A 27,475-nucleotide genomic window follows, 5' to 3' on the forward strand; every position below is an offset into this window, starting at 1 on the left:
TTCTTGGCATCAGATGAATGTACTGTATGCATGCATGCAGATTGTTGTCATTGTGCTGGCAGTGCTCAGACCTCAGCTTCTCATACAACCCTACAGAACATGTACAGTACATGCTAACTGAAGTTAGAAACTTTACACATAAGTTCTATAATATAACATGCTTTAAAATAAAAATGTCCTTCTGTACATAAAGGGTAATGGGGTAATACAAAATCGGGAGGAGTTGAGCTGTCAATCAGCGCAGCTGCTGCTCGTGCTGCAGGCTTGTATCCGTAGAGCAGGTCTGCCGGAGAGAGGGATTCCCCAGACCTGTTCTCTCCGTTCTCACTGTTCTCTGCTGTCCCTGGCCCCCTCGCCTGCTGGCTTGACGCACCACATCCTCTCCCTCCGCCCTGGTGGATGAAGTGTGATGCCGACATTTGCATTTCCTTGCAGTAATCATTTGCAGGTTAAGATCCAACAGGATAATTTACTTAATATATACTGCATAATGTACATGTCATTTTAAAATATATCATGTGGGAGAATGTGCTTAAACGTGTTTAAGTGCACCAACTTATGTTAGAAGAAAACAAAAGCTTCGAAAAATGCGATCTTTCTTCATATGTTAATCCGTGAAATGGGTGCCCTCCAGCCCAGGAACATTGCTTGTGTTAAGTTACTGTAGGCATGGAGGCTTCCCGGAATCCTGGTGTAGCTCACTGGAGACTCTCGGACTCTGTTTTCCACAGATAAGGGCACAAGAAAGGTGCCAGACAAGAGGAGACCATTTGGTTCCTCTGGCCCGTTTGGCAGTACTCTTCCCATATTCATCTCTTCTGCTTGCTGCAGGCTGTAGTGTATAACTCCAGAGGCGATACAATCAACTGTACGCCCTCGAGAAAGAAAGGAGAAAACATGCAAGCGGTTCTGTAGTTGTTTATTGTCATAACAAAACAAACCAGAAGGATGGGTCTCTGTTGAAACAGCATGCATAATTCCAAAGCACTGCCGTATTACTGGAGTCAGTATGAGAGAAATATACATCATTCTAATTTGAGTAATGCGTAGCAAAGCTGTATTCATAATTGTACAGTTTGACTTCTCCGCAGTTCATTTAGAGTTACAAAAAAGAGGTGCACATTTCTTAGCAGCGAAAAAGGAGCTGTAACCCGGAAATGACTATATTCAGCATATAAAAAAAAAGGAACAAAAATAAACACTAAGGAGAAAGAAGCGAAAAGATAGTACCATGTTTTGGCCACATGATCTTTTTTAATATTATGTCAAGAAGTGATTTTCTTTAAAAAACACACGTGAGACTCATACACTTTAAAAGCTTGGCAACCTCAGGAATCAAAACAAGAAATCGGATTATTTCAGTAACAGTGTTGATCATTTGCCGGACACAGATTGGCTCCTTGCAGCGTGCCTGACAAGTTTGGCTTTGTAGACGCTCCAAGCCTGTTGAGCAGCATAGCCTTCTCTAATCATGCTCTCTGTAGGGTAGCTGTTCACCAGCTGCAGGGCTGAGTGCAGAGACCTGGCAGGGGCCCCCTTCAAAAACAGCTTCACAGGGATGAAGATGCACTCCGTGCCCTCGCTCATCTACAGAGGCAGGGAAAGAACCGCAAAACTAAAGTCAAGCATGAATCTTGTGCAGAAGTATTAATTGGCAGCATCCACAGACACATTCCTCCACTTGCATTGCAAACAATTAAAAACCTTTATTCAAAGCAGAACTCATTTTTCTGCTTCCATTTAGCCTTCTCGAGATGTGCTGTAGGACAAAACTCATTCAGGGACTATTTAATGCGTGGCAAACAAAACAACAATAAAAGCTGAACATTCTCTACCGCAACCATCAGCTACAATACTATGAGGCGTGAACAGCTACAGTAAGTGGAAACGATGCAACTAGCACCTACTGCACTCCTGCATGTTGTAGTTCCCAACCCCTTGAAAAGCTGTGTGTGTCTAATGTGCCAGCAAAGCCCCTGCGTGCTGGCCTGTTACTGTGCACAACACACACACCAGTGCACCAGAACTGACGTTACTCACCAGGTTCAGACTTAAACTGCTTTCGCTGCCCAGCCGTTCGGGAGATACCTGAGCGAACAGAGGAGAGACAGAGCCTTACCAGAAGCAGGCGCTGGCTGCCACCACCCCTGGAACAGCACACACACTGTTGCTCAACACAAACACAAGCAGGCAGCCACAATCTCTCAAATGGGACCATGTGCAGGATTTCATGCTGAAAACATTCTGAAATACTTCCGTGACATTTGATAATATACTGTATGTAGTACAGTATATACTGTACATTGTTGGTTGGGTTAAATATTCTATTTCTGTTCAGGTTGCACAGGAGGCTATATGGAGACAAAAGTCCTAAACACTATTCTCTTTCCATCCTCAATTCGACATTCAAGAGATGTTGGATATGAGATTGGAGTTTTATTTACAGTGAAAGTGGAATACATCCACACACTGGTGTACTAACACATATTTGATGTGTTGATTATGCCTAATTTGCAAAAGAAAACTATATAACCTGAAAAATAGAAAATGTCTAATTTGTATTAATCTAATTTCATTCCTTATACTTTTCAATGAACTCACTGTCATGATACCAGAAGACGGAAGTTTTGTACTGTAATATACAAAAGCACAAGGCTAAATTAACATTGGTCTGTGAGAAAAAGCACACCCACCAAGATGTCTCCATGCTCCAAAATCCCCATTCTCAGAAACAAAACTGATGACGTGTGAGCATTTCGTGATGATACCTACGAAGAAATAGGGATATTTTGAAAGATCCCAACGTCAACTCAGTAGTAATATTTTCGATCAGTTTCTTCACTAGATGTCCATCAAGAGCGATGCCTGCTGTGAGAAATGGTTCTGTGTTTTTGTAATTCATAAAGAATAAGTGTGTGACCACTCCCTTGGCATCACTTTGGTGTTCTTACAAACTCAAATCTTTGTCTTTCCATTCAATTGCTAAATATTCATCACACTGAAATGCATAGAAATTTACTTTATTTATATATGCTTTCAACCACTGCTGTTCAGCTCTGAATGCTGATGTCTGCTATATCAGTAACACCATAAAGAAAGCCATTTTAAAGGTTTTAGCAAAGGGTCTTATTCTACACGGCAGGAAGACTCCTCTGCGCTAATCTGGATCCATGTCCTGAGTTTGATGTTTATTGCTATGACGAGCATCTCCTTTGATAACAAATTGCCCTGGCAGCTTCCTCTCTGCATGTGGAGCCTGTGTTTATCTCTCACCCCCGTCCTGACCCCCCGGAGTCCCTGCTGTGTCCTTCATTCACACCTCCTGCCTCCAGACAGCCGCTCGGCGCTGACAGGCAGGGTCCGATGTCCCCCTAAGCGCGCTGCCCTTGCAGCACACGTCCTGCGTAGCACGAAAATGTAACAGCTCACCGCAAGTAAGAGCAGTGCTCTAGCAGGACAGCTCCTGCAGGTCTCTGTAATTAGCCAAGGCACTGAAGCGTCCCTGTTGTACAGCACGCTATTTCTATGGCGATGCCCCAGTTTGTGCTGAACGATAATCCAATACAACACCCTCCTTTCCCCTTGCCTTCTCCATATCATGGTAGAATAGCACAATATAAGTGTTCACTCTCAAACTGCAGAGACCCTCAGCCCCTATACCAGCTATCATAATAATGTGCAGTGTGCAGCCCCACCTGGATGATGCTCCAGTCCTCTCCCCACACACCAACAATCAGTGGGGAGGAGAGCAGAGTGATGAAGCCAGTTCAGAGATGGGGATTATTAGGAGGCCATCAGTGGTAAAGGCCAGGGGGTAATTTGGCCAGGATGCCGGGGTTACACCCCTACTCTTTTTGAGAAATGCCCCACAGAGAGTCAGATTCTCATTTTACATCTCATCTGAAGGACAGCGCCTTTTTTACCCCGTCACTATACTGGCGCATTAGGACTCATACCCCTCGATCACATCTTCCAGCAGCAGCCTCAGCTTTCCCAGGAGTCTCCCCTCCAGGTACTGACCAGGCTCACACCTGCTGAGCTTCAGTGGGCAGCCAGTTGTGAATTGCAGGGTGATATGGTGGCTGATAACTATACTATCATGGTGGCTTTTTGTACACTTCACAAATATGATTTTTGTATTCTGTCTACTGCTTATTATTATTTAATCTGATTTCAATTTCCATGAAAACAGTGATGGGAAATTTCCAAATATTTACGAACTGTTTATTATATTTATTGCAACAGCAAAGTCCATTAGTTATGTTCTCTTTAACAAATATAATTAAAGATCATGAGAAAGATGGTATTTTGGTATCTGATGTGGAAACAGCCAAAGTATTCTTTAAAGAGTCTAGAATTGCTGGAATAATAATATCCTTCACTAAAACAATTTAGGGTGTGATGAATTCAAAACCACGACACACTGAAAAGTAATATCGGATTGTACACCATGCCTTGAGTCCACATGAATAAGGTGCAAGTAAACCACAAATGCTCCAACATCTGTATTAACATCTCTGATTGTACTGTATGTTTTAGATCACAAGGATGTTAATGGCTTTCTGTCCTGATCATGAGATCATCTTTAGAAAGACTCACGCACTTTTCCTTTGTGTGAAACTCGACAGAAACACTCTCTCCTTTCTTAAGGAATGCTAATCGATGAACCACCAGCGGGACACGTAAGAACATTGTTCCGCGCTCTTGCTACCTCGTGAGCACAAAATGCAAACTGCGCGACTCACATGGGAAGACTTGTGTGCTTCAGAGCATCCGTGTGCGAAGGAAGACGAGACACGTCTCTCGCTCCGCTGGCTCCGCTCAGCGTCTCTCACCATGACCGGTTGTTAGGGCGCTTGGGACCCATCTCTTCACCCACGCTGTCCAGCCCCCGTACTGACCTGACAACAGGACCGGACCCCAAGGGGCCTCTTCCACACAGGGGCGTGGGGGCAGCAAATCAAGAACTCGCACAACGGGAGCGTGGTCCCACCCAGCATCGCCAGGCAGGGCGACAGCGGGCGCGGGCTGAGGCTGGCATCTTCTGAAGAACACCACCTCTGTGACGGCAGGAGCATGAAGGAGAAACCACAGGGGCCTCCTGGGCGCACAGATGTGAGTCACGTTGGACGACAACTTGGCCCAAGGAGAGGAATAATAGGAAGAAAGCTTTGTTGGGGTCCATGCGAGGAGACGACCTTGTGTCAGTGGTGATCGCATAACTGTGTGAGGAAACTAATGCTGATTTCAAAGAGTCAATAATCAGCGTTGTGCCGACATGCTTTCTAATACCTCTGCTCTACTCTTCAACCTCATTACAATCCCTTCACCTTTCATTATGAAAAAGCTTGCTGCCATGCAGCACATTGCTTCGAGACTTGTAATGTCATTTACCGGAGCCACAGTGTGATGAAGAGTTGTGACAAAGTCATACTTCTGATTCAAACATTGATGTCAAACAACCTGACAATCTTGAAGAATAGGATATCAATCTAAGAGCTGTTAAACTGCACAACACAGAGGGTAGCTTTTAAATTCTTCTTGCTCCAGAAGAAGAAGGTTCTTGCCAGTTTAGAGGTGCAACAGTAACACCAGTCGTGGCCCTTTTCAAACTCAAGCTCTGTTCTGTTACTTATTATTTGTCAACTTTTTACTTGGCTATGGCCTGTTGCTTGTCAGAACTGAAGCAAAATGCTGGTTGAGGCAGAGAACTCATTTAAACCCCCATAATATTCTTATTTCATACAACAACACTGCCCGATGAATCTCAAGGAAAGGTTTTAAAGTTCCCTCCAGCAATTACTTCTTGCCGGGAAGTTGAATTAGTCTCTTCTGCATTCATCATCTACTAAACAACTTATGGAACAAGAGCTCCCGCGTCTAGCTTCCTTCTCCCACCCAGCAGATCCCACCCACAGTAACCGGGTCTGTAACGGGTGACCTGCGGATGGCTTGAATATTTGATTAAATCTGAGCCAACGTGGGCCCTGAGAGGGGAAATGAAATAAACTTTATTTTTCCATCTGAACACGGGGGCTCGGAGAACATGGTCTTGCGCTAAACCACCAGTGCGGATTAATGAAGGAAAAAGGCTTTCAAAAAAGGCTCCTTCTGTAGAGTTTTTGACTATAAAGAACATGTGCGCAGAGGGCTCTTGGCAAATGGATCGAAGCTGCTGTCATTCCAGAGAGCTTGGAAATGCGTTGCGAAATCGCGTTCTGCTGAAATGCTTGCACTTCCACGTAGTTAAGAAAATGCACGGGGAACAGGGCGATGTGGACCGCACTGTACACCATGAATGATGGCATGACTTAAAAAAAACACATTTCTAGTCAGCACTTGCCTGCTCAGCTCTTCCCACGTGAGAGTTTGAATGCCTTTTACTGTTGCCTGGTAACGAAACAGGAAACATTAGGTTAACAACGCAGTACCAGATACAGAGAAAATGTTCCTTGTGTTTGATCACTAATCTTGATTCATTGTTTCACCATATTCAGAATATATCTGACTCAGGGGGATAATAAGGCCCTATCTGGAGATTGTATCCAGGGGTCTGAGTACGGGCTAAACACTTGGATCACCTTTCTGTCTGGGAGTGAAGTTACATTGGTGTCGTACTCTCCTCGGAGTACCTGGCGGGTGTGGAAACGTTCAATTAAAAATATTCCATTATTTCCTTGACCCAGGAAAGGTCATAGGTCATACAATGAACGCAAAAATGGTGCAAAAAGAGGTAATAATAAGAAATCCATCAGTGTGGAAACCCCAACATAGCCAGTTCCTGAAAATGTACCCAGCAGTTTATATATCTGCGTACATCTCCCCTCCCCAATACTCACACAAGCTCCTTGTCACGATCGTCATCCCTCCTCTAGAGGGCGCTCCCACCTTGTGTTATTTGTCATTATGTGCACCTGTCCCCTGTTCCCCTCTTATTATTTAAGCCCGGCGTCTCCGGTGTTCAGGGCTCAGCCCTGGGAGACGGACGCCCAGAAGCCCGCCCACCAGCGGGTCCAGGAGAGACCCGGCGGCACCGGCTTCCTCACGGCGTCCTGACCGTCTGGGTCCAGGGCTCGGAGCGCCTGGCCTTGTTACTTTGGTTTTAACTTCGGTGTTCCTGTTCCTGGTTCCACGTCCCCGTTCCCTAGTTCCTGTTTTTAACTGTTTTTGTCTTGGAGGGATCTTCCGGTACCTGGACCCTGGGCTGCGCCCTGCTTTCCCTTATCAGGCTTCCCGTGTTCGGACTCGTTCGCCTGCACCCCCCCCCCCCACGCCCCGGATCACAGTCTTCACTGCCCCCCTCTCCGTCATCCCGTCCAGTCCTCGCCGCGTCTTCCCTGATGTCCTCCTCCAGTCACTTCCAGATTCTACCGTCCCGCATGGGGTCTTAAACTGCACGCTCCCCGGGAGTCTGGATTCGGCTCCCCTGACACTCCTCCTCAGCCATGTGGGTGAAGAGGCTGTCCCACTGTGTGAACCCAAACTCCTGAGCTGTTCCCAGTCCACACGGCTACCTTCTCCCCCTGGGAAATTCGCACAGACACAGCTAAGGAGCAGGTCAGTCTGGATTCCAATGGCACATTGCAGGCCTGTCATAGTCAATGGCCTGTATTATCACCTGTCCCACATAACCGATGTCTGTCCTTGATGTAGCTCTAAATCATGAGCATCACACATCTTGTATATGTGGTATTTATGGGATTCTTAAGCTTATTCAGAGAACCTACATCTTATAGGAAGCTTTGCTCAGTGCCTCACTGTGCTTGGCACTGGCTTCAGCCCTGTTGAAATGGCATTTTAACCTGCAATTAATGTGGAGTGAAGCAGGACTACATACAGCCCTTTTGCTTTTATTTTATTCTGCAAGTGTTTCTGGTTTTTTAAAAGCTGTTGATGTCATTTAACATGTCCTATATTCTGCAAATATCAAGACTTTAAGGTTTTTGAGAAGCTGTTGGTGTGATTTAACATGTCCTTTATTTTGCAAGTAGAAATAGTTTAGGCTTTGAAAGGTTGTTGGTGAGATTTAACGTGTGCTTTCAAAGCGACAGTAACAGATCCCTCTGGGAGTCCCAGGGCCTGCTCCCAGACTGGCTGCTGGTTTAAAGGTGATGAGCAGCAGGGTCTGTATCTCCTGTCTGTGAGCTGCCTGCTCGGCCAGGATGAATTAGATGGACAGTCAGCCGTCCAGTTGGCGTAGGGGAGGCCGGTCCAGTATGTGTCCTGATATCGATTATCGCCATCACAGTTTCACCGAGATTAGCTTGGAAGGGAGTAGGTCTGCTGGACCTCTTGCTTGCTCCTGGTGAAGAAAGGCGGAGCTGACACGTGCAGGTATCAGCGGCTCTAGTCAGACCCCTCTGGGTCTCTCGGCCTCCTCTTCTCGTGGGAGGAGAAGATGTGGGGTACAAATTCACCAGCGAGCTGCTCTCCAGCGGCCTTGCAGATTAGGAGCATGGATACGAGCCAGACGTCAAACCACAAGAAAGGCAGGAGCCAAGACAGGGAGGGGAGAGACAAAGCTTTGACTACCTACAGAACAAACTCCAGGGAAGTGGAAGCACACTCCTCTCTGGCGAGAAATGCGCTCGCAGGTCACAGCCTCAATCCCATCATATCACACACAGCAGCGCGATGCCTGCGCTGTGCACGTGCAGACAAAGAATGTTATTAAAGGGCTGAAATAATTGTCTAGCAGCAGCGCTAAACTGAAATGATTCTCTTTCTTAACGCCGAAGAAAGATTTTCCAGACCCTGCCCTTTATGAAATTAGAGAAACACAAATTAGATTCTGCATTGTTTCCAGGGTCTTTAGAGTGCTGATCACTGCAGTGATTCAGATTTAATACAACGATAATGGACTAAATACTTTATTAGTTACAGATAAATTAATTATTTTTTGTTGGCATATATATATACAGTGTACTTTCAAATAAACCCTATATACTATATTTTTAAATACAGTTAAAGTGTAACAGAGGCGTAGGCTGCTCAGCCTACATCTGGTGATGTCTTCAATGAAAAGAAATTGTGTGAACAACCTGTGCTGTCTAAGAGAAGCAAAAAGGAAACTGCCCAAACACCTTTCTTTACAGGTGAAGGACATACTATAGTAATTCTCATCTGGATGAGCTAAAGATATAGAAGAAAGCTCCCCATTTAAAATACATAATTATTATATAATTTACACTTATGATTTTAAGAGTAATTTCCTTCACGATTAAGGTTCCTCTTAAGAGAAGCAGGGTTAGGCCGCTTTTAAACACTTCAAATTCGTTTTTTAGACAGGAAAGCACAGAATTTGTATCGGTGACTTACACCTTCAAATGGGAAGAAAAAAATGGATGTGAAATCTCTTTGATTAAAAACCATAACTGGCGTCTGATGATGAAGCTTGAACAAATATTCATAAACTACATTTTAATATAAATTTGAATGTAACCCAAAATATACAGTATTCACTACTAGGAAACTAACTTAATCATGAACAACCACAGAATAAACATTCATAAAATTGACATTTTTAAAAACAGCAACTCTGTTTTCAAAACTTTTTTGCAACTGGTCATCATTCGAGCAATTTGCATTTTGTTCCTCACACACTGTACACGAAATGTGTGGCTGCGTCAGTCAGGGAAACCGGAGACTTCAGTGCGGTGGGCTGCTCCCAGGCAGGACTCCTGTCTGAGGTGCAGAAGAGGCCATTGTGGGTACTCACCCCCTTGTGCAATGTCACAGACTGCCCTCCGCAGAGACCTGCCGCCCAGCGAAGCCGCTGCCGTCTGCGAAAGAGTTAAACCACAAAACCCACGTGTCATTTATTCAGCAGGCTGAACGCGCCATACTGTACCTCCCCTTCTCTGAGTACTTGCAGCAGGTGTTTAAGGATTTGGTAACGTGGGCCAATGTTCTAGCTGTTATTGTGAGGAGCTCTGTCACCCTCTTCCACACGTTTCACATGAGGCGGCTGTTTAAAGGTGGACACTTGCTGGATGGTAACACTCCAGTGTGGACAGTCCCTGTGCTCTAACAGTACTGCAACTCAGAGAATGCAGGCTGAGTTGGACAGCGTCATCTGGCTACAAGAGGTATCATTATTGGCTGTGCTTGTTTGGCTTTCAACGTGAGAAAAGAAAAAAAAAGGTACGAAAATTGTTAACATGGGTCACATCTCTTGCATGATTTCCAGTTAGAACAAGCCTACTGCAAATTCAGTAAAAATCGGTATTGCAGTCTTTCTGAAGGGCTAAACAACTCCTTGTTCTACATGTACAATACAATCCATACGATCATATTCCTTTTTGTAGGAAATAATAAAGACTGATCATCTTTACTGTTTTTGTCATATATATTATGCACAAACGCTGGCTCTGAAATGCATGGGAGGCTTTATTCATTTAAGATATATTCTGCTTCTACAGCAATATTTTGAATAACACAATTGAGTTATATCTCCTTATATTTCTCATCATAAGCCCTAGTGATTAAAAATGTTGACTGTCTTCCGAGGGGATTCATACCATAACTACGCCTCCATTTATATATAACAGCCTTATATTCCCAACACTAAGGCACTTAAGTCCCCACGGTGTGCAATCCATTTTATCCATCACAATTCAATTAACTTCATGAATAAACATTTTGATTACTTGTGTTTGATCAAAACGGGCACGCAAGACCTTATGAATCATCTGGAGAGTTATCTGAAATAGTTTCCATTGTAAAATGTTGATGGCTGGTGTCTGCCCACAGCTCTGGCAGTAGAGTGGCCCGATGCCTAGCTCATGCCTTGATGGCTCAGATCTAGTGACTATCAGCCACTCCAGGGATCTCCCACTTCCTGCACAGCAGCTGGTCAGAACCACACACGTCTGGACCATTCTTAACATGGTTTGTAAGCACATCCCTCCTTTTTTGTCCATCTAATCCTAAGTGCCTCTCGGAGCACTGCATGAGTGCTGGATGCAAACTTTTTTTTATCTCCAGAGGAGCTCATCCTATAACATTTCAGAGGACTAACGTCAGACACATGTGTAGACCAGTGCATCAGGGCCAGCAGCTGTTTCCTGTTTTAAAGAAGCCATACACACACACAGGTTAGCACCTCCTTGCTGAGGGTTCCCTGCTGATTTCAGATAATTTCTCAGATGGTCTTCTTGGACATTGTTTTGGTTGAGAGCTGAAATTTTTCACCCATGTTTAATACTCTTCTTCAGTGATATCTGTATAGGTTAGAGCCCAATGTGGGCACGTACTGTATGATGTTTCCTTCTGTGAAAGTCTTCCAGTTGGGGTCTATTTCCCCACAGTTCTGTACCAGCTTCTCAAAGATGCCATTTCCTGTGATAGGGTGAGATCTGATGTGGAATTAACATCCTCATCATTTCCAGACGTGATTAGGAAGTCATTTTTGAGCAATCTCTCTGTCTTATCTCAGAGCTTTTCTTCCTTTCTCTGATTAGCTGTCTTCTGCCGCCGTAGCTATCAGGTATCTTTCCGTGTTTCTTGACTCTGTTTTGCTCCCTCATTCCTTGAAATGCTGACCTTTTCCAGAACACTCTTCCTTGTGAAGTGTCATTAGTCTGTTATTAGATTTCATCTGCTACCTTGAAGACAGCATGTCTCACAACAGTGCATACCTCTGCCATCTTTCAGGCACCCTGTTTGAATCAGACCTTTGTTGCCCAGACAATCTGCAGGGTTTCCTAGATTTTTACATGACCCTTTGTCTAAGCTAGTTGAGCTGTTGGGGTCTTCATGGTGTTTCCCATGGTTTGAGCTGATCACTTACTGACATCACTGGAACATCACTTCGGTTGTTGTAACATTCCTCTTATTGGTAACAACACTGTGACAGGGTGTCAGCTAGTGCTCGCCTGGAGACAACGGCTGCCTTGCGCTTCTCTCAGGAAAACTCCCTGGTAAGCTGTGCATCTGCATTGTTGGAGAGGACAGCTAGTAGCGCATGTTTAAACTGAAACACTGAAACACAGCTGCAGGTCCTCCTGATTTCTGAATGAAATGCACTTGATCCCAGGGACTTCGTCTGAGTCAAACAACGTGAATGTTTAGTGGAACTGAGTTATACAGGCACTGTACGGTAGACAGTACTAACCGGAGGGTGAGTTAACTGTTATTGATTAACCCCTGACAAATTCTGCTCAACCTGCTGAGAAATCTGTGTCTCGCTACACAGATCACACTTCGTGAAATCTGCATGGTCTACTTCTCAAATTCAATGTATTAATAACAGTAGCTATTAATGGACGCTGGTATCATTTTTCTTTTTTTTTAAACAAGAAGCAGACAGCTGCTCTGATTAAATTACTTGGGAAGTAGATCGTGCAGGTCTTTTACACTGTGTCTGGCGAGAGACAGAGAGAGAATGAGATGACGTGTGCAGCATCCTCAACACTCAACACATCTCAACGCACAAGTTCAGCGTGCCCTCTCCAACCGCAGACATCTTACTGTTTCTAAAGAAAGAAAAGCTTCAAAATTCAATGCCACAGTCCAAGGGCACAGGATATTAACAGTCTAAAGGAATAAAGATGGGTTAGTGTTAATATCTAAAGTTTTGGAATGTTAGTAAAGCACGTACAGTATTTAAAGCACCAGAAACACTGTAGGGATGATGCTTTTTAAAGGAATTCCTCTTCTTCAGCTCTAGCACAGCATCTTGAGAAAGATACCTAAAGCATTTTGAGACACTGGGAGACTGAGCAAAAAGTGTAGAAATAATACAAGTTACATATTGACAGCCTTACACATTTTACTTAAAAAAAACTAACAGGTAAACCTTTTCTATAACTAGTGAATTTCACTAGAGTACAGCAAACAAGAACAGTATATTTACAATGTTACCTTATGCCTGTTATGAAGTCTCTGGTGCCATTTGCAATTTAATTAATTAAGTAAGCCCAATGCCAAGGTTTCGCTATCTTTTATAGCACTGAGGCCACTATCAGCTTATTCAAACATCCGATCTGTAAAGTCTCATTAAGTTTATTTTAAATGAATAAGTCTTTTGTTCGAATTCCTGTCTTACCGAATCAATTACAAGAAATTTTATATTAGCTGTCTTCTCTTAGTATAAAATTAGATTTCTACATCTAAAATCATTTTTCAAGCAGATTAATTTGATGGATACGGAATGCATGGGGAATACACTATGAAGTATTAGACTGACAAATGTAGAGAATAAGCAAAGTATTTTACAGTATATACTGATCCAAACCTAAGTTAAATGTCCTGCCAGAGTTTGGTTTTTAAAATTTGAATTTATTTTTTTGAAATAAAAAATAATTTGAATTTTATTTCTCTTGTTAAAAAAATGCTTGTAAGTAATACAGATTAATATATCAAATGAAATATTGTTTTTATATATAAACTATTAGGGCTTAGCTGAGTGTTTTCTTCAGCATGGTGTAACCTTTTGCTCCATCTGTAGTGGACTCACCAAGTGGAGTTAATTCAAAGTTGTGAAAATTAGTCATTTTATTCCAGTACCATCTAACGCTGCATAATGGAATGAAATCTGTATTGCACTGTAAGGAAACATTATGGTTTGTCATTTTAAAACTCAAGACTCCGAATCAGCAGGGTCAGACTAAAAGCAGAAATATGAAGTGCTCACCACGGGTCTGCCTTTCGTCAGGTATGTGTTTCCTGAGCCTCCCTGGGACTCGGGACGAAAGACACAAAGGGAAGACGCCGGCCCTGGAAGTGCAGGAGAAGAAGTAAAGGCGTGAATCTTCCGTGTCGTGATCGTGTCCAGAGACCCTGTCGGATACAGCTGGGCAACCAGCCTGAGACGTGTCAGGGCTTCTTCACCCACCAGAAAAGAATAAACCAGAAAAGGTCATATTTACAGAATGAAAAGATTTTTTTTTAAGAAACGAAGGCTTGGGGGAACACTCCGGACCGCCTGTCCCTGGGAAACGGCAGGAATGAGACGCGTGTGTCATAATGAACAGAATGTCGAAACCGATCCTGTGTTTGAGCATTTGTCAGGGTCGCCAGGCTTCCTGGAAACTGTGCGTTGCCTGATTCTTGGCCTCTGCAGGCCTGTCCAGGTTTTCATTCTGCCGCTTTTCTTGATTTGAAAGAATAAAGTTGGATTGGATTTTAAAAAAATACTGGCAAGGTGCACAGGCCAAACGGGCAGCGGGTCCACTTCAGGCCAGTCCGCAGGGTTACTGCAGGATTCTGCAAAACCACTGACTTTTCTCCCCATATAAGAACTTGATACAGCTTTCTTTAGCAACAATAAATGCAGCATCGATTTAACTCTGCACCATTACTGAGTATGGTCTCATAAACTTTCTCATAACTTTCTTACTCCAGGTTACAGCACACACATTGAAGGGTAACAGTTCTCTTAGTAGGGCGTCAGTAAGGTTTTCTTACTGTGCTTACTGTGAGAAGGCTTTCCTTGGTGGCTCCTCATTTCCCCAGCAGGGGGCAGCAGTGGGAGTTCCTCTAGGGGACACGTGAGGTTCTGCTGGAGCCCCTGACATTGTCCACCAGGCTGCCTCCTGGGCATTCGCAGATGTGTCATCAGCTGACAGCGACCCTGAGAATGCATGGAGACCAATAATGAAGAGTGATTCTCCCTTCTGGGAATCACAGTTTAATGCCACACCGAGGGACTGATCTGATCCCCTTATCACTTCTGTCTCTGTCAGGCTGTACATTTCTGGAGACACATCTCCATTTGCGAGTTTTCACACCCTCCTACCTTTCGAGTGCCCAAATAATTTAATTCATGCTGACGCTGTTCCCATATAGGAAATGTGTCAACGCGTGTATCAGATAGTTCCACCCAAGAAGCTTTCAGGAGCCTGTGCCAGGGGCTATTATGTCAAATGTTACTATATGAAGTTGTAAAGAAATCTCTGGAGAGCCTAAAAACAAATCTTTTCATTTAGCAGACAAATGTCAAGATTCACTTTACGGTTTCATAGTTTAGGGAAGTACCTTTATACACAAGAACTGAAAAATTGACTTTATTTTACTTCATACTGGTTAATTATATCAGAAATCAAAGCGTGGCGTGCCGAAATGATTGCAGGACACACTAAAACAGGTTCTCTCCTGGTTTCCGGAAGAGCTCGGGTTTGGCATGACGGCCCTCCAGCCTGACCCGGAACGTGCCATTCGCCTACAAATCCCACAATGACACAAACAATGGCCTCCCGACGTTTTCGTATCCCAACTCTCCGAGCTTGCAGAGGCTCGATGCTCCAGCACCAGAGGATGAGACCTGTACTCGTTGTCAATAAATAGTTAAAGCCGGTTTGCAGCTCAGTTCCTGATGACGTACAGTAGATGTACACGAGTCCTGCCTTTTGCCACAAACAGTGCAGGACCTGAACAGCACACAAGGATGCTGTGCTTGATCTTCCTGTGAAAAGTGACTGCCTATCATTTCAGTTACATGCGTCATAACTGCACTCTTGTAGCTCTCGTGGAGACAAAACATTTTATCAGATCACGCTCATTTAGTAATGATATTTGGTTAGCTTCCAATACCTTAAAATCACCTTAAAATCTCTTACCAGAGATGAAAATAAAACTATCTTATATGTAAGTCTGGATGCTGTTGATAAAATATTTACATCTATGAGGGAAATGCAATCGTCCTTCTGAAACATGTAACCTTTTGTAAAATAAAAAAAAACATGAGTTTTTCTATTTGTAGAAAGGTAGTGGAATTGATGTTTCTGCAGTAGGTCTATGTGAGTACTTGACATCTGTAAGAGTCAGCTGTCTTATTGTGTGTGTTTGTGAGGTTTGATCAATAAATTGCTATTGGTCCTACAGCAGCCTGGAATGAGGAAAATCTGTTATCCAGCCTGAATTCCTGAATTTATTTAGTTGGTTGTGGCAAGGGTAACAGTTTCCTGCACAGAGGCTCAGTAAGATTTATGGCCTGAACATTAGTTTTTTGTATAAAAAGTACTTGTACACTTTTCTTTGAAACAAAATAACTCTGAAACCGTTTCATTGCTGTACAACAATATTTCCAGACGACAGAATTTGACATCCCAACAGCTCTCTACACCTATGGGAATGTTCCATGTTGAATATTCTGATGTTCTTAGGCTGTCAAAGTATTTCCTGCAAGCTGTGCAGTACATACAGTATACCGTTTTATTTGATATATAAAATCAGTTTTTACCGATAAAGAGTTAGATTCATAGCTACAAAAAATGACTCATGAAGCAGTTCATTCTCATGAGGTCATGAGACAGGGGTTCAATGAAAAAAACATTTTTCTGTAGATGTGGTGAAAACAGTATTTTTTTCATTCACACAGAGGAAACTTTGAAGAGTGTATGCCTTGAATGTTGCCAAGCTCCAGTGTTTTTAATGGCACACTGTTGCCATCTGACTGGTGGGAGACTTACTCTGGTCCAGTGGCCACCTTGCTTCTGGAGTCTCATGCCTTTTGACAGCAAGATTAAGAGCTCATAGACAGATTGTCCTAACCTGCATTTCACAAAGATGTAAAACTAGTTAATCCATAACAATAATGATGATCAAGATCCACTGGAGCAGTATCAGATGTTTATACCAGATGAAATAACTAATGTTGTGTGTGAAAACCCTGCATGCAATATTCCTGGGACAGAATACTTACAGATATGACAACGACCATGAAGGGAGATGCTGAGTTGTTGAAAAGAATAGCTTCTCTTGACCTTTCAGAAAAAAGGAAAAAATACTTTCACTACCATTATTTTTCTAAACACTGCAATATTCAAGACTGGTGGATTCGTAGCAGAAATGACTCATTTTTGGGGGTTGTGTTTTCAGTGTTACATATATCATTCAGATACAGTATATGACTAAATTGAAGGTTAAGGTAAATCTTTTTTATATATAATTTGGGCTTTGACAATGAAAAGTAACCTCAAGGAATTGGCAATGAACTATTAATGCTTTAATGCTTAACTGCAATTAATGCTTTTATTGCAGTACTGAGAGATAGCAGATTATTAAGGGCCTGATTACCAAAAGGTTCTTTTATTAACGAGGTGCATCTTCCCCATTGGCTCCCCACTGGATAATTCCACCTCTGTACGTTTCTACAGCTGCTCACAGTGCTAGTGCCTCAGCTTGCTCCACATCTGCTGGTGTGCCTGAACTCCCAGAGGCGATCACGAGTTTGCAGCTTCTCCTCCTTCCCAGCCCCAAGACACCAGCACATTGGAAAAACACATTTATTCCAGAACAGACTGGTGAGGGGCGGAGCAGCAATAGACACCTCGTGTTTGTACTGTGTCTAACTCAGACTTGCATGTCTGTTCCTGCTCCTCGGAGCTCAGTGTGTGTGTGTAACGAGGGTTAGGGGTTCAACATCTCACCGTACTGAGAGATAGCAGATTATTAAGGGCCTGATTACCAAAAGGTTCTTTTATTAACGAGGTGCATCTTCCCCATTGGCTCCCCACTGGATAATTCCACCTCTGTACGTTTCTACAGCTACTCACAGTGCTAGTGCCTCAGCTTGCTCCACATCTGCTGGTGTGCCTGAACTCCCAGAGGCGATCACGAGTTTGCAGCTTCTCCTCCTTCCCAGCCCCAAGACACCAGCACATTGGAAAAACACATTTATTCCAGAACAGACTGGTGAGGGGCGGAGCAGCAATAGACACCTCGTGTTTGTACTGTGTCTAACTCAGACTTGCATGTCTGTTCCTGCTCCTCGGAGCTCAGTGTGTGTGTGTAACGAGGGTTAGGGGTTCAACATCTCACCGTTAAGCAACATGGAGGGTTTTGGAAAATAATGGGGTGATAAAATAATTCTAACAATAAAAGCAACAGCAGCTTTAGTAAAACTCGTTTAGGAGCTTGAAATCTCTAGTCTCTGGAATGATGTTTTTTCTCTTTGTGGTGCGAACCGCGCCTGTAAACTGATCACAGCAGAGTGTTAATTGATTCAAGAGAGTCCACCCCTGGGATCTGCGGACGCTCCTCTCGCTACGTCATTGAAGTGGGTTATAATACACTGGATTTATTACAGACCCCAGGAGACTCCCAGGCCAGTACCAAGCTTTCCAACTGCTTGCTTCATTATCAAGGGCCTGACACACACACACATATATATATTATTTGAGCCTCACATCTCCAATGAGGACCTTTAGGTTTAATTTAGGCTCAGTGGAGGACCCCCTGAGGGGGGGAAATCACAGAGGCTCGGCCAGCCACCTCGTTACCTCCTATGGCTCCCAGTGGGAAAACAGTGCCAGGACCCCCGGTCCCTGAAATTAGATGCTGTGTCTCCTGGTGTCGCTACCGGCCAGAGCTGCTTGAGAAGCACCGTGCCCGTGGCCTGGAGGGAGAGGGCTGGGAGGGGGAGCCTTTTAAAACACCCAGCACGCCCATTTTCAGAGAACAAGCGCTCAAGGACCAGGAAGATAAAGATGTGCGAGACTCTGCACAGGACATGACGTCTTCCCTGCTAACAGGAGATACAGTGCGTACAGTGCACTGTATGTCAGAACCGGATGAGTTCCGGTCACAGAGCGTGCAATCAGTCCCTGGATTAAAACCCTAAGCACTCTTCCCTGGTTTAATTACAAGTTATAATCAAGCCATTCACAAGACTGCCTCCACTCTTTACCCGGTGCACGTCATTAGAACCAAAACATCAAGAGACAGACTGCAGCACGAGCACCGCTGCTGGTGATCCAACGTCATTGAAGGTTTTCAAGCATGGAAGGGGCGTGTTCTGTAGGACAGTGTATCGCAGAAAGCTCTGAAGGGGATTGAATCATTCAGAACTAAAGAATCCTGCTGAAATCATTTGAACTTGAAGGATCCTATTGGAATTGTTTGGACCTGAAGAATCCTGCTTGAAGGGTGTCCTTCCCCATAGTCTCAACAAACTAAAATCTGGTCTTGTTTGATAGAGAGCAGGCCCTTGATATTTCTATCATTACTCTACACTGCAGCGAGGTTCTCAAGCTCATTTGAACTTTTCTCCTTCATGAAGCACCTGGATAAGATGTTCAGATCAATGAGCTTCTAGCAGCCGAGCTCATAAGAGCTTGCCTTCTCTTTTCACTGGTGTCCAACAATTCACATCCTTCAAATCTCAGTCGGATGTACAGGTTCAGTTCCAGCTTAAAACTTTGCACACCACAAAATACCTTGTAGCTGCACGGATGTCATAGCGAGTAGCTCAACATTATGGTCAAATTCTAGCAACGATGGGATGGGCTGACAAATATACAGAAATAGTTCACTTAATAACTTGGCGTTAGCTCGCCTGACTGAGGAAAGGACAGCACTGACCGAAGATCAGCTCTGTCTGTCACACACACCCCTCACTCATGAGGAATGAGCCAGGGAGGCAGCTGCGAGGGTGCAGCTGGTGTGGAGGGAGGGGGTCTAGAAAAGATGCACTCAGAGTTTTTGGTTGCTGATGAGTATTAATACGTAGAGGAGCGGAAGTGTGAAATCAGAATTTAACCCCTGATGTCTGTTACGGATCGCCAGTAGAGACAGGCTTAGTGGAAGTCTGATTTTTTGGTTGTGAGACATTTTGTGTTGTGCTCACGAGCAGTGAAAGTGCGAGGCTGTAATCACAATCTGAAACGCAAACGGAGCAGTACTGGTGAGGTGGGGGGGGGGGTTGTCCTGGATGTCAGAAAGCTGCCCCCCCCTCCCATGACCACCTTCACCCCCTGGGACGCCAGACCACCCCTCCTCCCCCTCCTGCTGGCATCACGGGACGCTGGCAGCCCTGAGTAGCTCTCACCCCACTCTGGGGTTCCAGCTCCAGACATCTGGCCTCGCTAATTAAGTGCTTCCCTTTAATTTTATTAAAACCAATTTTGTGGTTAAAATAGTTATTTTAGCTATTTTAGCTTCATCTGCACTTACAGATAATATAATCTACGGAAGTGCTTGCTGTCGCTCTCTCTGCTGTTTGGACTGTAGTGATCTGTGACATGAACTGTGGGTATAAAAGTGTGATTTACTAGTGTCACAGCAGCTGCGTGTCTCTGTATCTGTACTGGCAGGGTTTAGTGAAGAATTTAAGGCATGTCTGATGTTTGCTTTGCCTGCTGTGATAAAACTGTATTATAGTTATTCTAGCTTTGTTTGGTTTGTGCAAATCAGTTTTAGTGCTGTAATGTGAATGCAAGGGATTTTTTCACAATCTTTTCACATAAATCCGTTAGAAAAAAAACATCTTTACAACTGTAACAGTACAGCATCTCTGTGGAATCTACAGTTTTACTTTATATGCTTAAAAATTCAAGTCTGCAATATACATTTTCTGTGACAACAAACAAATCACAGATATCATAAGGATTCTCTTCTTAATGCAGTCTGATGTGCAAAAAATACATTTGAGTTGATAAAGTTAAATTTTTTTTCCCACAGCAGAAGCTGATATAGAATGATAAAACCTGTAAAACCTGTAAAATCGCAGCAGAGATCCTTGAGCCAGGAGGAGCAGTTTTTCAGCAGACCACGAAGAAAATAAGGGCAAATTACTGTTTGAAAAAAAAACAATATTTAGTCTACAAACATTCATACATACAGTAGTTTAATTCACTGCTACTCTGGAAATGACTACAACTAATTATAATATTTTTAGACTTCTTTTTCTGCTTGTGGTTCTTGGATAGTTGTCCTAATTCAGATTTCAAAAGCAAACTAGTGATACATTAGAAATTCTGGTACATCAGTGTATTTGACAATGCGATTTTTAAGATAATGACACATTACAGACCAGTTATGATGGAAATAATTCATTTGCTGGTGCAATAAAGAGTAGGCACGTGCTTCATGGACAGTTTTGGCATCAGAAATTCATGCTATTAGTATAATACAATGACACAGGGTAAATGCTGCCATCTAGTGTACAATATAGGCTATTTCTAATTGCCAAATTCTTCTAGTCATGATCTCGGAAGGAGCACAAATGAATAAAATGGAGAACACATTCCATGGAGTGTGTGGCATAAATTAATCTTCCCCATCCAGGAACCAAGCCTGAATTCAAGGGGTAATTAGAAGACATCTATACTTTATCAATTTAAGGAGAAGGAAGCAAATCCCAGCATCCAACAAACACCCATACTAACAACGGAGAGAATATGCCAATATCACACCGACTGGTGTCCTAGGCTCAGCTCGAACCCAGGACCTGGAGCTGTGGTCGTGGAGTAGTTGTTAAGTGCTTAGAGCCCGTAACTGCAAGGATATGAGTTCCAATTCTGCACAGGGAGGCACTGGAGTGCTCCACTCATTGCTCTACTAAAATGCTCTGCATTATAGAAGGACACAAATGTAAGTTGCTTTGGATAAACGTGTCAGCCAAATAGAATTAATAAAAATACCTCCACACCACCGTGACTGCCTGTATTAGTGATGTCGAGTTAAAAATCAAGCAATCGACAATGCAAACTCAATGACTGAGCACACAAATGTCTCAGAACCAGCTGACATGTCTTATCTCCATAAATATGGAGAAGAACCAAACATTAACAGTGCAGTAACTGACATAGTAGGTTTTATTGATCTGAAAGCACCTTGACATTACAGGAAATATTCACTACAGGAATGAAACATAAAAAACGGAGTACCTCAGTTCTTCCAAAATGATATCATAGCGAACCTGAAGGAAATTTCTGAAAACGTTGCTCAAGTCCTAGAAGAGAATTGAAATGTATTTCAGGAAACAGATTTTTAATAAATTACTTAAATGAAAGTATTATTTAAATTCATAGACTGTCTCTGACTGAATAAACATATACTGTGTGCCCATCCTATTCTCCAGCAGAGCCATTTTAGTTCTTTAGTAAGTCCACTTCTTTTTCTAAATGAGTATTTTTACACTTGATCCCAAATTAGTATAAATTCAGCAAGGAGAAGTGAGTTAATGGGCTTGGACCGATTATGAATTTTGAGGTGTTAGCGATCACCATCTGATCAGCAGCGTTTGTTACCAGAATGTTTCCAGAAATTGGAGGAGGAGGCAGCCCTGTTAATTTCTCTGCTGTTTAGTCTGAGTACATCAGGAATGAGGTATTTTAAAATGTTCAGATGGGGGGCTGTGGCAGAGTGTGTTGACAGCAAAGGAATAAATAAAGGTAAACTCCATGCTGAAAAGCAGAAAGAAGAAGCACAACTTTTCAACTGTTGATCTATTTCATGTCATGCTCTTTCCCCCACAGTTAAAAAATTTAAATACGGTACGGTACCTCCTCATTTAACAGCAGAAGCTTCACCTCTGTCTGACAAGAAACAGTTGTTTGTCGACAACATCTCCTCAAAAGACAGCTTTCCTTGAACAACAGGGATTGTTTTACTGTTGAGTCCTTGAGAATTTGCTGTTCTGTTTTTTTTAAATTCGCATTTAAAGAAAAAATGTCTCACCCCAAACACGTCTCCTTCTCTGAATTCCCTTACTGTCTGAAAGGAGGAGATTCCCCGTCTTGAGACCTGACAGACTCTCTCCTGCAGGCTGCCGGAAATCACAAAGTAGAAGGCCTGTGGGCGCTGGCCTTGTTTGAACACAGTCCTTTTTGCTTCGTATCTAGAAAGAGAGACATTTAAAGCTTAAAGTCATCTAAAAAACAGACTTTTCCATTTAAAAAGAGGAAGAAAGATACACAGGAACTGCCTCATTCAAGGGTACGAGGTGTAAGATGACCAGGGGAAGGGTCATTTATAACCGGTATTTCCGGAACGAAACACTTAATATTCTTGATATAGACCTGAGCAAGATGGCCGCCAAGGAGAACCAGCTGACCCGCTTTTGGAAAAGGCCTATGCAGCGAAACAATGAGACACAGGTCAGCTACATCAGGAAACAAAATATAAATGACCCTTCCCCTGGTCATCTTACAGAGGGTACAAGGGTTGTGTCTGCAGCAGGGCCTCGAACCCAGAGCCTGTCAGTTACAGTATGAGCCCAAAGGTCACCCAGTATGCGATCCCATGTCCAGTTATCAGAAGTGTCAGGAGCACATTTCAAGAAACAGAAGCTGCTGCATTAGCAGGCAATTATGATATAATTGGAGTGATGGGAACAGAGGTAGCAGGGAGTGATGGAGACCAGTACAGCACTTCTGGAGACATGGTGCTCAGGGAGACAGGAAAGGAGCAGCAGTGTGTTTGAGACAGAGCTTTCAGGTACAGCAGCCCAATCTAGAGGAATCAGGAGTCAGACCTCCAGAGAACTCAAAAGCCAGCGTCAGGAGTTGTGCTACAGCTTCCCGAGTTTCGGTGTCAGTTATAAAGCCGTCTTGAATAGCAACATCGAGGATGAGTGTGTAAAGGAAGAGTCGACAGTTTGGGAGATATTAATTCTCTTCACGTAGAACGGACGTCCGCAGTCCAAACTCCAGCTTCAAGTAGAAAGTGTCAGGCACCATGTTGTTTGCGCTACTGGTTACTGTGTTACAAACATCAGTGCAGAAATGAGCAAACAGATACATCCCTGGGCTTACAGAGGTGCCCAGCACTGACAGGCTATATCAACTGAACCTTCTTAGTCTTCAACAGAGAAGACTAGGAGGGCAGCTGATTCTCAAACTCCAAATCCTCCAAGGCTTTGACAAAGGAATTTGGAAGCCACAGTGAACCGGGGAACAGGAGATACCAGTGGAAACATCAGGAAAGCACTTTCAAAATGGAGAGCAGGAGGCGCTTCTGTGCAGAGAGTTGTGGGAGTGGAATGAGCCACCAGCCATGATGTTAGTGCTCATGCCCAGCTTCTGCCACAGAGCGCGTGGATGAAAGACTGGGATCAATTAGCTCCTGAAAACTCAACACAACCGAAGGGCCGGAAAGGCTCTTCTCTCTTCTATCCCTCGTCATGCTCCTCTGTAATATCCCACACTGAGCGTTCGTTCACTTCACATTGTTCTGCTGATTTAATTTGTGTTTCTCAGCCCTCCCATAATTATAGCAAAGGGACAACCACAAGTGCTCAGACTTATAAATCTATTTGGATCACTTATTTCATTCAGTGAAACCATACAGTAGCTGTGATAAATGGAACCCACAAACATGTTGTAATGGCTCATGTTTAAGTTCCGTACTTCAGGTAATGTGATGTAATACATCAAAGTCTTCAGAAAGTATAAACCTAGAGTGCTACATTCAGATAACACCAACACTACTGACACTTGATTGATAAATGGGTTACACATCTTTTATATTTTACAGACAATGTGACAAAACAATAAACATGGCAAACAAAATGTTAGGATATATAGTTAAAAGGGATGTGATTTTTAAATTGTACATTGCTCATTGAGTACAGTTTGTACAGTTTAGGTCACCACATTCCGAAAAAAGGTTTTGACTGCTCTGGAATCAGTCCAGTCTTATAGGAACGTCCCACACAGTTCAGTTCAGTAAAGGAACTGAACATTTTTATTCTTCAAAAGAGATGAGTACAAAGGGACATGTTGGAAGGCAACCCAGGTCTCTTGGTCTGAACACACTCACCAGCACCTTTTGTTTTTCATGAAAATCAGCAAAGCCTACAGACTGTAGATCCTTTCACTGAGGGAAAACGCGCTATCTAGCATGCAGCTGAACGTCCATACAGTATAAACAGTTTGTCCTTAGTTGCTCGTTGACCTACTGTAGGTAACACTTCAGAACTTCATTAATGTGTGTTTGAAGTGTTTCCAAGCACTTGTCAAGGGTAACTGCTTCTCTTCTCACACTAATCAATGGACATGAGTGGTGCATGAATAACACACTTAACACGTCTTTAAAGATGCATTCAATGGACAGTGATTTGTACATTTACATTTTAGAGAATACAATTTAATTTAAACACTAAATTAAATTTAGTGTTTAAATTAAATTAATTAAACAAACTACTTTTGTTTTTAATGGCCTTATTATTTCTACCTAAAGATCTAATATGTAAGTTGGACTTACTGTTGGTATATGGCGGCTTTGCAAATATCATGCTGGACACAGTCTGGAAATCTTTCAAACGCTTTGATTTTGCACAGAAGAGCTTTTATCTGGAAAGAAAAAAAATGGTTTTAATTCTATTTAAAGATAACATATATTTATTCTTACCTGCTATAACTAAGCATCCCTAAAACTTTGAGAGAACACCTACAGTAGTGTGGACTATGCACATTCTGTATAGTTTATATAATGTGTCTAAAAATGTGATCATTAGAAACTAAAACAGGTTTCAAATGAGATCCATCCAGATGTTTCTTGAAAGAAACCAGCGTTTGACAACATGGCTGTGTCTTTCTTTCCAGACTCTCACAGCCCAGCGAGGAACAAGAGGAAAAGAGGTCAAACTGCATTTGAAACTGCATTTGAAACTGCAACAGAGCTGCCCGGCATTGTTGAAGCCGATACCCTGGCTCCTCTCAAGAAGCAGCTGGATGAGATCCTGCGATCAATTAACCACGAACTACCTAACTTGCCAAATGAGCTGAATGGCCATTTCTCACTTTTAAGCTTTCTTATGTGCTTATATAGATATAATAGATAAACCGATCAGTTAGAAACACCAATAACTTCTATTCAGAAGAATCGGCACAAAACAAAATTGATATAATTAAAGGGTTGAGCAGGTAGTCACTGTAGAGCAGGGACTCTCAAAGTCAGTCAAGGTGGTTTTTATTCCTCCACAGCTCTTACATGTTTGCTTGAACTAATTACAAGCATGAGTGGAGAAGGTAAAGCAGAGTTTCCCAGGTATTCGAGAGGTGAAGTGATTTAAAGAGATTTCTAAAGCTCAGAGGAATCTGACCCTCCAGGACAGAGGTGGGAACTCCCTGCTTTCAACTAAGTCATTCATAGTGAGACAATTTACAGTGACAACACACTCCATAGAGAAGCCCCATTCATGTGCCTGGTGGAACACAAGGGAAACTCTCAAAGCTGTGGAGGTTTTGGGCTTCTAATATTAGGTTACTAATACGCTCGGTGTAGACGCCTTCAGCAGATTCCAAATGCTGCAGTGTCACCAGCCTCCTGGGCAGCACGCCCCTTCATTTGCAATGATTTACGATACGCAGGCAGCCCTGTGCTCTAACAAGAAGAGTGATCATTAAGGCACGCTCTTGTGCTGTTGCCCTGGGTTTATGAGTCCTGTGGGGGTTTCTTAAGGCTTGCAATGCTGTCGTAATGTTGGAAGCGAAGAGCAGTCTCTGCCCAGGATGACTGAATTCAAAACAGTAAAAAAAAGACAGCAACAATATTATTGAACATTAATCATGTGCAGATATAGCAAAATGGAAACAACAAAATGAGTCATTTTCAACCATAACTTCTAAACGTGCTTTGCCAGTAGAGCGTTTCATTTGCTCATTTAAACACAAGTGTCAGTTCTCTGACAATGTGAATGTGCCACACTTTCTTCAAATGTTTACTGACTTGGCTAAGTACATATCCCAGTCATTATATGAGTAAACAGTAAGGTGTTTACGTGGGATTCAAATGAACAAATGAGGTTTTGTGCTTCAGTTAAACACAAACATACGAAATACAGAACAAACTTCACCTGCAGTGAGACTGGGGACTGCAGTGCTCCTGCACAAAACATCGCCCTTGTTTCGCTCAGCACTAAGAACCTGTGCTAGTCTGTAGAGTTTATTTTTACCTTTTGCACATCGTGAGGCTGTCTTTGTGATGGGAAGATGGAGAGCAGGTTGTCTAAAGGGTCTCTGTGTTTCCTCTGCAGGAGAAAGGAATGCAGCTTAAAGAAAACGACAGCCCAATCTTGAACACGCTTGCCAAGGAGAAATCTGTCAATGTTTCATTCCTGTCTCATATCATGTTCTGCAAAAAATGATGTGGACTTTTTAAGTCACTTATTTCAGATAACTCAAGAGTGACACTGATGACTCTTTACAATGTTAGCATTGCACTACTGCTGTGCTTAGCACCTTCACGGACAGGAGAATTTGTAAGAATTGTGGGCCGCAGGAAGAGAACCTTGCCTTGAGAAGTCCACTCCTTCATGTTATTTCTTGTTAACAGTTGATTAACAGTTAACAGATTACCAGATTAACAGTTGACAAGGAACTGGCTGCAATGATGTCCCACACCTGAGCGAGGCAGGACTGAGAGCAATCGAACAGACAGACACCCAATCCCAGAATGGAACCCAGGACCAGCAGGGTGGCCATTCTAACTGCTGCAATACTGTGCTGGCTCTCTCTGAGATTGTGTTTAATCATTTACATGCAGTCTTCCATCTCCATGCTGACCGGGAGAAAGAAGTTTGTGGGTGCTGTCAAAACGAACACAGATACAGCTGTGAGAGCAACTGGCTTGAGCCGCCCAGTACATACAGGGCTCTTTCTGGTGAAATCAGCGATGTTGAACAGGAGCTCTCTCTCCGGGTCCACTCTCGTCATCAGCTGTGTTTCAGCCCACTGCTGCACACTGCCAACTCCACAGTCCCTGCAAACAAGCAGGACTAGAAGGCATCAGACGTCAGGGCAACACT

At 43.2% G+C, this 27,475-nt stretch overlaps 1 protein-coding gene across 1 annotated transcript in view; it reads right to left on the reverse strand.

Annotated features, from left to right (window-relative positions):
- Positions 1 to 1,234: 1,234 nt before the first annotated feature.
- The window catches only part of LOC148840370 (uncharacterized), a 28,144-nt gene continuing 1,903 nt past the window's right edge, over positions 1,235 to 27,475 (reverse strand). Inside the window, exons 3-17 of the mRNA XM_088917646.1 lie at positions 27,318 to 27,429; positions 26,624 to 26,698; positions 24,931 to 25,019; positions 22,405 to 22,564; positions 22,230 to 22,313; positions 21,612 to 21,676; positions 20,439 to 20,516; positions 16,646 to 16,706; positions 14,410 to 14,575; positions 13,637 to 13,719; positions 9,719 to 9,782; positions 6,344 to 6,390; positions 2,694 to 2,768; positions 2,041 to 2,088; positions 1,235 to 1,587 (exon numbers count right to left, since the gene is read on the reverse strand). Coding sequence (XP_088773772.1) covers positions 1,375 to 1,587; positions 2,041 to 2,088; positions 2,694 to 2,768; positions 6,344 to 6,390; positions 9,719 to 9,782; positions 13,637 to 13,719; positions 14,410 to 14,575; positions 16,646 to 16,706; positions 20,439 to 20,516; positions 21,612 to 21,676; positions 22,230 to 22,313; positions 22,405 to 22,564; positions 24,931 to 25,019; positions 26,624 to 26,698; positions 27,318 to 27,429 — 1,420 coding nt within the window. The 3' untranslated portion in view covers positions 1,235 to 1,374. The remainder of the gene's footprint in view (positions 1,588 to 2,040; positions 2,089 to 2,693; positions 2,769 to 6,343; positions 6,391 to 9,718; positions 9,783 to 13,636; positions 13,720 to 14,409; positions 14,576 to 16,645; positions 16,707 to 20,438; positions 20,517 to 21,611; positions 21,677 to 22,229; positions 22,314 to 22,404; positions 22,565 to 24,930; positions 25,020 to 26,623; positions 26,699 to 27,317; positions 27,430 to 27,475) is intronic.

The sequence above is a fragment of the Atractosteus spatula genome, chromosome 1 (assembly GCF_055471065.1).
Source record: "Atractosteus spatula isolate fAtrSpa1 chromosome 1, fAtrSpa1.hap1, whole genome shotgun sequence".
NCBI classification, from domain to species: Eukaryota; Metazoa; Chordata; class Actinopteri; order Semionotiformes; family Lepisosteidae; genus Atractosteus; species Atractosteus spatula.